Source organism: Onychomys torridus, chromosome 6 (assembly GCF_903995425.1).
Source record: "Onychomys torridus chromosome 6, mOncTor1.1, whole genome shotgun sequence".
Lineage (NCBI taxonomy): Eukaryota > Metazoa > Chordata > Mammalia > Rodentia > Cricetidae > Onychomys > Onychomys torridus.
The window spans coordinates 130,314,634-130,326,776 of NC_050448.1; the positions used below are offsets into that span (position 1 = coordinate 130,314,634).

Sequence of the window (12,143 nt, forward strand, 5' to 3'; positions counted from 1 at the left end):
AGAAACTCTGTCTCGAAAAACCAAAAAAAAAAAAAAATAAAAATAAAAAAAAAATAAAAAATAAAAAAAATTCTAAGATTTCATATAAAAGTCTGGGTTTGGGGCCTAAGTGAGAAAAACATTGTGACTATCTGGCAACATTCTTACATGGCACTTACTGGTAACATTAGACCGCACCTCCCAGGACTAGATGCGCCATTCCAGACCCTGGCCACCTGGCACCAGAGCACATGTACTATTGGGTTTGGGGTTTTATTTCTTGTCTAGTATAAGGAATGCCATCCCATTCCTTGTATGTGTACCATGCCAAAAAAATATAGGAGCAGAAACCAAGGCACCTGACTGTGGCTTTTTCCTGCTCTCCTGCCTGCAGACACCACCCAGTCAGGGACCTAGCAGGAAGAAGCTGGGCCAGAAAGGTGTGTGTGTGTGTGTGTGTGTGTGTGTGTGTGTGTGTGTGTGTGTGTGTGTGTGTGTATGTTTTCAGGGTTCAGATGCCTGGGGAACGGTAATCCCAGAGCAACCAAGCTGGGGACGGCCGGATCTCCTCCCATATCCTTCTATATCACGGCCCAGCGAGCGGGGTGGGAGCTGGTTTCTTTTCTAGCTTGTCCAGGTTTGGTTCCAGCAGCCCAGCTGCTTCTCCGGGCCCTGGGTGTTTTCTTCTCCCTTAGCAACCGGGAGTCTGTGGACGCTACCAAGCAGCTACTGGGAGGCTGCAGGGAACCTGGGCAAGGAAGGGAGGAGCCCAGCCCAGGGGCTCCGAGTCCCACGCTGCAGCGCAAAGCCACCATTAGCTGCGTCTGCACCTGCAGCGGGGTCCAAAAGGGATTCAGCAAAAATGAGCCATTCTCACCCCGCTGGGTAAGTGACAACTGGAGCTTTGCCTTACTGAGGCAGGTGGCGGCTCCAGCCAGCGGCCCTCCTCCTCCCTCCTGCTGCGGAGCTCAGGGGCGACACAGGGAGGGAGGGTGGGCCGGGGGAGGCGGAAAACACAGATTCTAGGTTTCAAGAGGATGGCAGAAATCCCAGGCGTCCTATCTCCTCCCTGCCCCCTGCCCATCCTCGCTTCTTCGTAATGTTCGCCTCTCTTGAATTTTTCAGCCTGGGAAGACGGGAAAATGGATGTGAAAATCGCATACAATAAGCAGGGATAGATGTCAGATAGGATGAAGATCCCTCAATGTGGAACACAAGTGTTTAAATGCTGAAGTAGAAGTTACGAGAATACGCATTTGTGGGGAGATTTGAGGCAGAGATAAATTTTCTCCATGGCCTGTCTGTGGCTTGCAAACAAAGGAGAGGTTGTTTTTATGAGGGTCTCCCTGTAGGAGGGAGAGCACCTTTTGTCAGAAATATATCTTCCTAGTCACAGAAGCACCATGAGGGTTCTTTAGAACCACCTGGGCCCAGGAAAGTGGTGTGATACGGGAAAGCAAAAGATCAAGGCGTGAGGCACCCAGGCGCCCACACATGGTCTCCTGTGGGTAGAACAACTCTTCAGAGGGCCTATTAGCAACATTCAATACATCACAGACAGTGAACAGTCTTTGTTGGTTATTACACAAACAAGGTCTCCATTCTTTGTGAAAGGGAGAGTATCCAATTGCCTTCTGAATTAAGTGTGCAATACATACTACATCAATTTTTATTATCACATTTCTACTAAGTGGATCACTCCCTTCTCCTCTTTGGTTTTGCAACTAATTTGATGCTTTTCAGTTGCATTTATCACACATGTTGAAGAGCAGTGGGCTGGCAGAAGACACCCTATTTAGGATCACTTGGAGATGGTGGCGTCTAAGAGAAAGAACATAGTTATTATTGCTCTTGGATCTACAATCACACTTGAAGATTTCACTTTTTAATAAGTTCTCTGGATGAAAGGACAAGAGTCAGTAATGTTTGAATAATCCAAATCCCTGTAAGGTGTTCTGTTGGAAGTTAGTTCCAGAACATTCTGGAGAGTAGGGGCGCTGTGATAAATTGAATTTCAGAGCTTTAATGTTTTGTTGCTGAGTTCCTGAGCAAGTGTTGTTAGCCACGGTCCCGTGGGACAGGAATAATATGTTTTCTGCAGATGCAGTTGGCACTTTGTCCCAATTCAGAAAATGAATGTGTCAGTCATGGTCTCTTCCTATGTTTGTCCAGTTCTTGGCTAGGTTAGATTCTGATTAGTCCATTTACCCATTTATGTGAAAATATAGGCAAACCTGTAGCTGCTTATTAAATTCTGCCAAGATTAAGATTGCAGATACCGAACTCAAAATTTTCTGAAGCTCCAGTGGTTCTGAGCACATGGAGAAAGGGGACCTAAGGGAAGTGTGTGTTTTGTGGGACCGTTCAAGGATTACGTAGAGATGCAACACACACACACACACACACACACACACACACACACACACACACACCGGGGATGCAGCACATACTGCACTAAAATGCAAAGGTTCTTGAAATATTAGCTCCATGCTTTATATTCTTTTTCTCTCTATATCTGTTCAGGGTTAGGTGAAGCTCAACAATTGCTGGTTGGAGGAATGAGACTGGCTGATGGGCATGTAGTCACAAAAGAAAGCCATTTTAGGGCAGATATTCAGGACTTTCAGGAACCAGAGTCCTTTCTGAGGTAATGAACTATCTCTCATGACCGCCATTTCCACAGACAAGGCAGCTTACGACTGAGAAATTTCTAAGGGTGGTATGGGGTGGAAGGGTCAGGGCTGAAACATGAGGCCAGCATCTCCAGTCAGCTTGAGTCCTTCATCATCCCATTCAATGATCTAATGTGCATGACCACTAATGTATAGAAATTCCACTCAAATCAGATCAACATCTGATGGATCCCAGCCATAGTGATCAAGTATTTTGATATATGATGACAATACTTTTGTAGTAGTGCATAGTGCTTTTACATATATGTCTTGTTTAGTTCATAAAAATAAATGGATGCTGGGTGCAGGGCATACACTTTGAAATCCCAGTACTTGGAAAACAAAGGTAGGCAGATCTCTGTGATTTCAAGACCATCCTGGTCTACATTGTGAGCTCTAGGCCAGCCATAGCTACACAGTGAGGCCCTGAAACCCTGTTTCAAGACAAGGTAATAAATTAAATAAATAAATAAATAAATAAATAAATAAGCAAATAAATGGAAACAATGAGCAGAAACATATTTAGTCTACATGCCTTAAAATTCACCCAATAACAAAAGCATTTCAAATTACTAAAGTCTCCCCCTCAAATAAAGAGAGTAATTATTTCTCTCGCCTATGTTACCATTTGGAAATAATAAAAGTTTGAGTAGCAAATAAAAGTCTTCATCAACATTGAGAAGCCTTCTCCATCATTACTGAGGCACTTTGTACTTACTACATTTTGAAGATAAAATGGTAATAAAGTTAAGTTCTACAATAAAGCAGATATTGTAAGTCTGAAATTTTCTCAGTCAGTTAGCAGTGTTGATGGCTCTTTTTCACTCTGAGTTGCTTGCCTACTTAACTATACCATGAAACACTGGATATAAAAACCGTACGGGCCCAACACTGGCTTTGTTCAGATGGAGAATGGGAGTAATTAAAAATGGTCCTAAAAAGTCTTTCAAAGATAACACAGACTTTGCTAAGCTTGAGGCTCCCTACGGGACCCTGGATGGTGAGAGGCACCTTCCTTTCAGTGGAGTAGAAGGTGTTTATAATTTATAGTGGGACAAGCATGAGGGAAGGAATGAGTATGACTAGAAGACATTTTCCAGAAGGTCTGTTTTAAGGACTCAGAGGGGAAAATTGAGGAGTAGAGCAGGTTTCTATTGGAATAGCCTTCCAAAGTGTCTTCAGGAAAGTCTTCTGTGGTACCCTATGAGGGTGTGTATCCAAGTTTGGAAACTGGTTTAGAGAACAGTGCCACCATAAGGTCCAGTGGTGTCTTCTGCTCCTGTCACTTCTCCAAACCTCTGCAGGGTGTGGTGATATTATGTTCCCCAAAATATTGTGCACCCTAATAAACTTATCTGGGGTCAAAGAACAGAACAGCCACTAGATACAGAGGCTAGAAAATGGTGGCACTCACACCTTTAATCCTAGCATTCTAGAGGCAGAGATCCCTCTGGATTTCTGTGAGTTCAAGGCCACATTGGAAACAGCTAGGCAAGGTGACACACACCTTTAATCCCAAGAAGTGAGCCTTTAATCCCAGGGAGTGATGGCAGAAAGTAGAAAGATATATAAGGCGTGAAGACCAGAAACTAGAAGAATTTGGCTGGTTAAGCTTTAAGGCTTTGGAGCAGCACAGTTCAGCTGAGATCCATTTGGATGATGACACAGAGGCTTCCAGTCTGAGGAAAACAGGATCAGCTGAGGAACTGGCGAGGTGAGGAAGCTGTGGCTTGTTCTGCTTCTCTGATCTTTCAGCATTCACCCCAATACCTGGCTCCAGGATTGATTTTATTAATAAGACCTTTGAGATTCCTGCTACAGCAGGGAAAAGACAGTGTTCTCCAGGTTATTTGGCTAAGAGCAAAGTTGGAAAGTGCAGCTTCTCTGACTGGATTTTTAACTCCTAAAACAGCACCAAATAATCTAAGCCTGAGGGGATGTGGACTTTTGAGCCTTCAGATTTCCAGTAGTATTATTTCTAGTGAAAATCTCAAATTCTCTATTTAGTAGTGAGCCTTCTGTGGTTCACTTCAATGTTGACCAAGCTATGTAGTAAGTGGGGGAGAACTGTAGCTCTTCCCTTCCATAATTTCCCCCCTTCCCTACAAAGATAGTCATCATATGGTGATCTCCTAAATACCAAGTTTACAGTGGAACACTCACATTCCAGTGGCACCAAAATCAGCACAAAGGAGCAGAGTGTGCGCTCCAACATTCACACTCTTCTGTGAGTGTCTTCGTCATTTTTCTCAGATTATAAATCCCCGAATGGTATGGCTATGCACAATTTTCTAAAAATGACACAACAGTTGACTCATTGGAGTAAAACTCTTAACTAGAAAAGAGGTATGGTGAGCAGACATGTATTTGTAATTTCTGTTCAAATACATGATTTAAAGCAAATATATTTGAATATTCACTCCTTTTTTTCTTCATAAGTGACTAATTTTCCTAACTGCATTGAATAAGAAGTTTGTGTAGTGTCCCCAGGCTTGAGTCAGTCAATGCATTTTTTTTTTTTTTTGCTTTCTTCCTTCCCTTGGCTTAATCTTTTTTATTGCCCAAGCGGTGCACATGCAGAGCTACTAACTAGCTACATGTGTGTAGAACCTCATGTTGTGTTTTACAGGTTAAACAATTGTCAAGAGTCTGGACCTTCACCCAACAGTGAATCTGAGTATTCCAGCTTCCCACAGGGTATTGGCTCTTTCACTCTCTTCTTTTTTGAGTCTAGAAAGGAGACACAGCCTTCCCTAGACTATCATCAGTGCCCATAATCAGATCAAAAAATATACTTGGACCAAAGTAATTCAACAGAGAGCTTGCCTTTTTGCATTAATGTGTGTTCTGTAGAAAAGTAGGAGATGTGACAAGATGAACAGCATAGAATGAATGAATGATTGTGCTTTACTATGATTCTGTTGGTATTAGGATTTTAGGTTTGTGGAAAACTGTTGTTGAATCATTGCTTGTATGCTGAGCCACAAGGAATAAACATTAACAGTGAACAACACTGGAAAGCACACACACACACACACACACACACACACACACACACACACACTTTCCATTCTCTTATGACTCCTCTCTGGTTCTTGCTCTTCCCTCTATCTTCTTCTAACACATGGTCTGTGGGAGGTCATTATGATGTGGAATTTCATCTGCTCAAAGTCGCATGGCTTCCTTGTCATCTTCTCTTGGAGAACAGATGTGGTAAGGTCCAGAGGGTTTCTGTGCTCTTCCTAGTGGGTCATTAATGGTCACATTCTGTTTGCAAGCATAGAGAATCCAGAATCAAGCTTTCTAGGCACTCAGGAAAGACATTTTTAATTTCTGTGCATTAAGTCCATGTCGCCTACACAAACTGGTCATTATTCTGGTTATTCCACTGTTGTGGCCTGAGTCCTCCACATCTCACAGTGTGACTGTATTTAGAGACAGATCTTTAAATAAGTAATAAGGTTAAGTGATATCAAAGCAGTGGGTCCTAATCTGACCTGCCTTATGCCGTTACAACAGACAGACAGCAAGACACAGACATGAATGCACAGAGAGGGGCTAGGAACATTACAATAAGATGTTCATCTATGAACCAACGAGAGAAGCTGGCACTGATTTTTCCTGCACAGCCTTTGGGAGCAACCAACTCTGTAGACAGCTGCCTGACGTTATAGCTTTTAGCTTCCAGAACTACTAGAAGATAAATGTCTGTTGTGTAAACCACCTGCCTGTGCTGTGATATGATTTTATGGCAGTCTTAGAGGTAACCAACCTGTTTGTAGCAGCTGATAGCTTTTATTGCCTGGTCCCACAAAGCTGAAATAAGTCTTTATAAGAAATGCAGAGTCACAGAAAACAAATGATTGATTGATTGCTGGCAGTGTGGTAGTAATGGGTGTCTTAGTGCATCTAAGTAATAAAAAACAATCCCACAGACGGAGTGGCTTGAAATAACTCACATGTGTCTCACACGGTTCTGCAGGTAGGGAGTTTGGGATGGTAGGCTAAGTGAAGAAGGTGTGCTTCTTACCCACAGATGGCTGCCTCTGTCTGCCTATCAGGACTCTTCAGGCAGCCCTTTCCCTTTCCTTTGTTCATTTTATTTTATTGTTTTGGTTCTATTCTCATTTGTGAGGGCCTAACTCTCTTCTAAAACTCTTCCATAAATCTTCACATTGGAGATTAGGATTCGATTCATAAATGTGTGTTGTGGTGTGTGTGGGGGGGTGTAAGTCCATCACATGATATACAGATATCGGAAACCAAAAGTTCAAATGGGAGATAGGATCCAAACCTAGCCAACACAGGAGGAAAATCCCAGTGAGAAGAGGTTTTAGAACAACAGACCAGTAACCTCTGCTGGGATGTGTAAGTCAGTTTAGGACTCAAGTTACTCCTACCCATCAGTGCCTGGCACTGATTGGGATATAAAATCGATCATTTTAAACTGGTGATCCATTTTTCTGTGACTGTTACTATTTTTCTGCTACAGCTATAAACATTTATAAATTAATGAAAATACTTAGGGCAAAATACTGAAGCAAAGGAAGGAGCAGCAGGGAACTAAACAGGCAAAATAAATTGTACAAAGTAGTTATGAAATAGCATTACAAACTACGGTTTTCAAATTGAATCAAATCATGGTGTTTTATAGTTGCTGTTAATTTGGCATTCTCTCTATGCGATAGGCTATAATATTTCATATTTGTGGCTATTATGTGGCTTTCGTATCGAGCAGTTTCTTCTGCACATCACTTGCTTGCAGATATTTACAGGAATATTATCTCTATTGTTTAGGATCCAATAAAAAGAATCTGTGGTAAATTAGAAGAGTAGAATTGGAAAGAACTTCAAATTGCTGGATACGAGGAATACAAGTGGTTTTTAATTTTCCTCTCTCCACTTCTCAGTATTTTGAAATTTTTTTGCCCTGAGATGACAAGTGCCAGGAAGAGCCAAGCTTCTCTAAAATCCTTGCTCATAAGTGATCGCATGCATCATGGTTTTATTATTTCTACTCCATGTCCCTACGATTTACCCGTTTTGACAAAACCACACTATTTGAAAACTTGTTTCTCAATTGCTTTAAAATTATACCAGCATAGCATCTGAGAAGCCTTTCCATCCGCCGTGTGAAAGCAAGGCCTTGTGGTAAGAGTCCACATCTCTCCAGGTCTCTTGTTCAACCCTATTGCTGGTACTGTGTTTTAAACTTAGTCCAATGGTTGCTGAAAGCTGTTGTTAGTTTCTTTCTGCATTGCTGGGACAAAAGCAACCTAAGGGTTGGGGGAGAATGTATTCCGAATCACAGTTTAATGCTACAGTCCATCACGAGGGAGAAGTCATGGCTGCAGAAACAGGAAGCAGCTGGTCGCATAGCATCTTTGACAGGAAGCAGAGATCTGTGCATGCTGGTGTTCAGACGGCTTCCCCTTCTATGCAGTTCAGCACCTAGCCCCTGCTGCTGCCTACGTTTGAAGTAGAACTTCTCATCCTTGACTAACTGAATCTCAAACTCCCTCAGACATATCCTGAAGTTTGTTTCCATGGTGAGTCTAAGTCCCTTCAAGTTAGCAGTCAAGATCAACCCATTGCACAAATCAGCATTTGTTTTGGTTCCAAGAACATATTCATTCATTTAGTTATGGTCCCCAGAGTGTTTTCTATGTGGTAATGCCACATTCAGGAATTGCTGTGGTCTAGAAACAGTTTACAAGATTCATCTGAAATCCTAAAAAGGTCTAAACAAGTTTTGAACATGATTTTCAAAGCCAGTGACCCTCCCTGCCCCTTTCTATCCTCAGGCAACATAGTAATCTTGTGTTAAGAATGTCTTTGGAAACAAACAAACAAACAAACAAAAACCAACAAAGGGTTGGGGATTTAGCTCAGTGGTAGAGCGTTTGCCTAGTAAGTGCAAGGCCCTGGGTTCAATCCTCAGCTCAAAAAATAAAAAAATAAAAAAGAATGTCTTTGGCTGCAAATAAGAAAAAATAAGGCAAGCAGAGGCCCAGGCCACGACAATATCTATGACTCATTTTATCAACGGTATACATACATGATTAAATGTTTTTTATTACTAGCAAGACTTGGAGTTTTTATAAGTCCTTATCTCTGCAATTTTCTTATTTTTTATATGGTAGCAGGAATTAAAAATTAGATCCAGGCATTGTATTTTTATAAGACCACCACAAGTAGGAAGGAAACGATGGTCATGGGCTCCTTCCAGCATTCTTTTGGTCTATCTCACAGCCACGGCTGCATCAATAGACAGGCCCAGATACAAGGCAGAGCAAGGAGGAGTGTGTGTGGTATTCTACAGTCTACTGGGGAAGGCAGACAGGGAGAAAGGACAGAGAATGGCTTTTGCTAGACATGCTCACTAGGGTGCTAGCTGAGACTGGACTTAGATGTTCTGAGTTCTGGATTTTCAACCTTGCCACATAGGAATCATACGACCCTAAACAAGCTTTGTGATTGCTCTGGCTCCTGCCTGTGGGAGGTATATCTTTTTTTGCAGGTTGATTTGAGGACCAATAGCTATACATTTAGCACAGTGCCTGGATTATTGTAAATATTAATCATTGGTGCTTTGTATAACCTCAGTGCACAAGCAGACACAGGTTTCTACAGAATGTCTAGATTTATTTTCTGATCTGGACATAGCATTAAGATAATTTTAAGAACCCATCTTGAAGAAGGGTTTTGGATATGGGTGAGATGTAAGTAATATGTCTGAGAACCTTTAACAGTAGTGGACCTCTAGAGTCATGATGTTATAATTACAGCTATCAACACAGCAAACCATTGCGGCTGGGGAGTGTGAGGACAGTAACATTACTCGTTGATCTCAGTGTCCTGTTCTCCGGAGCCAGGGTGTTGTAAGCTCGTGTTACACAAGCTGACCCGTGCTGAGAAGTCAAGACTTCATCCTGTCTTAAGTTTCCAGCCACTGTCTCTTCCTCATATTTGGGAGCTTCAGTGGAAAACATTAGGGCTTTCCTTTCTTCACTAACACTTGTTTAAAACTTTAAGTCAAAACTTAAATTATGATTCCTGATCATGTTGTTAGTGTAAAAATCGGTCGTTTTCCTTTTCTTGAAATCTAATTTGGAATTTCTGTTAACTGCAGAAAATGTCAACTCCACCACAATTCTGAGATGATGTCTTTATAAAAATGTCTCTATGAATTCTTCTTTCCTGTAAGTCAAGTTTGGGTCCTCAGTCTTTGACTCAGGCCGGAACCTTCTAGAAAAAAGACAAGTTGAGGATGATGCTGGTCTCAGGCTGCTGTATGAGAAGAGGGGTCCTGAGATTTCAGGTATGGGGCAAAAGTAAATGAGAGCTCCGAAGTTTCTGGGCTCAATTTGAGAGCATGAAGCAGCAGCTGAATTCCAGAGCCCTGTGCCGGGAAGGACAGCTCCGGGAAGGACAGCTCCGGCAGGGTGTAGAGACAGTGCTCTCAGAACTCTCAAGAGGCTGGAAAATGGGTGGGAAGCTCGGACAGGCAGCCAGATCCTTCCCAGGAGGCAGAATAACGGTTCCAACTATCTGAAAGTTTTCTTTTTCTATTTGTTTTCCTTTCTTTAAATTAAAGCTTCTAAGATCTCTCTTTCTCTCTCTCTCTGCGTGTGTGTGTGTGTGTGTGTGTGTGTGTGTGTGTGTGTGTGTGTGTGATTTTTGTGTCACTGTGACAAAAATACTTGAAAGAACATCTTATGGAAGGAAAGATTTCAATAAGAAATGTGAAAAGGTGTGTGTATAGAAGGGAGCCAGGACAAGATACAGCCCCGAAAGACACATGTACTTCATGGCCTACTTCCTACAGCACTCTCCTTAATTTCATCATCTCTCTAGAAAGTCATCACAGGACAATCCCTCAGGGGACCGATCCATTGACTTGCTCAGACCTCTTGGGATCTGATTGTCTCTGGAAACATCATTACAAACACAACCAGAAGTAGACTACTAGTCTCCTAGTCTTGTATATGTCTCATGATCCAGTCAAGCTGACAATAAAAATGAACCATTGTTATATACCTGTGCACGCGTGCGCACGCACACACACACACACACACACACACACACACACACACACACAGTGAAGGAGAGGGAGAGAGAGGCAAATATTCTGTAGGATTAGTGGTTTTTTTTTTTTTTTTTTTTTTTTTTTAATCAGAAAGATGTCAGCTTGATTTCCTATTATGCCTTTTGTGAACATGGGAAAGTTCACTTTTCTGAACCCCATTTACGCTTATTTCCAGACATGGGGCTGATAAATGCCTCTCCTGAAGATGTATTGGCACGTAATTGGAATTTGATGAATGGCAGCTACAGTGTTGTTCTCTTGTTTTTTGTGGGAAGTATATATTGCTTGGGTCTTTAGATTTTAATTCTTAAAGTATGTCAACTAAAAATAAACTAAATATACTGCTCAAAACAGGAGGAGGCACAGCCTAAGTGACAGGGAAATGGTTGGGGAGGAGTTCACAGTCCACACATCATCTTTAGCAATTGGACTAAATCCTTTTCTTTATGTTCCTGTGTGTGTGTGTGTGTGTGTGTGTGTGTGTGTGTGTGTGTGTGTGTATGCACATATACATTCAAGCATCTGGGCATTTAAAAAAAAAAATGAATGTATTTTGTTTGTGTGTGGAATGTCTGCCTATGTACCATGTGTGCTAAGTTCCTGCAGAGAACAGAAGGTATCAGATACCCCAGGACTGGGGCTACAAATGGTTGTGAGCTAGCATGTGGGTGCTGGGAATTGGATGCAAGTCCTCTAGCAGAGCACCCAGTGCTCTCAATTCCTGAGCCATCTTTACAGCCCAGCCTTTGGGCTTCTTATAACCAAAAGACGACAATTTAAAAACTCCAAGCAGAGTGTTAATTTCTAAATAAATAAATCTATTTTCTAATGTGAAGTGCAAATTTCCAAACCAAGGCAACAGAGTAAGGAATATTTGACCTATTTTAACTTCCTTGATTGACAATTCATTCATACTTCAAAATTTGTCTGCTTTTATTACACTGATTGTACTGTGAAGCGCTGGTAACTCAGAATCATTGTCTCTGGTAGCTAGAGTGTTATGCTCCTCATATGGGCCCAGACAGTTTCTCTACCCCTCTTGTCCTTCACCCAAATCTTGTTTCTTCCTTTAACCCTTGATTTTCCACCTAGGACCTAGTTCAGATTTCACTTACTGAGGACTCTGAGATATTGACCAGACACAGGGTATTTTGAACATCACAAGAGACACAGACACAATAAGCACTTGATGTTGTGACTATAGTTTACCTGATCATGCCAGCATCATTTCTTTGGCTGGATTATCATTCTCTGAAGAGCAAGTGCTATGCTCACATGGTTGTGAAACCTCAAGACAACACTCCACACCAGACACTCCAGGGGCAGGCTGAATTGGTTGTGCCAGTCTCTTCCATATCTGTTAGCAGGCATACTGATGAGTGGCCACTCAGTGGTCTTTTAAA

The 12,143-nt window shown here is 41.9% G+C and overlaps 1 protein-coding gene across 4 annotated transcripts in view; it reads left to right on the forward strand.

The window, feature by feature from the left end:
* Positions 1–483: 483 nt before the first annotated feature.
* The window catches only part of Erich3 (glutamate rich 3), a 115,987-nt gene continuing 104,327 nt past the window's right edge, over positions 484–12,143 (forward strand). For 3 of the 4 annotated variants that reach the window (XM_036190971.1, XM_036190973.1, XM_036190974.1), the window contains exons 1-2: positions 484–864; positions 2,503–2,626. In XM_036190971.1, coding sequence (XP_036046864.1) covers positions 2,538–2,626 — 89 coding nt within the window. In that variant the 5' untranslated portion in view covers positions 484–864; positions 2,503–2,537. The remainder of the gene's footprint in view (positions 865–2,502; positions 2,627–12,143) is intronic. The other variant, XM_036190972.1, reaches the window with a different exon arrangement.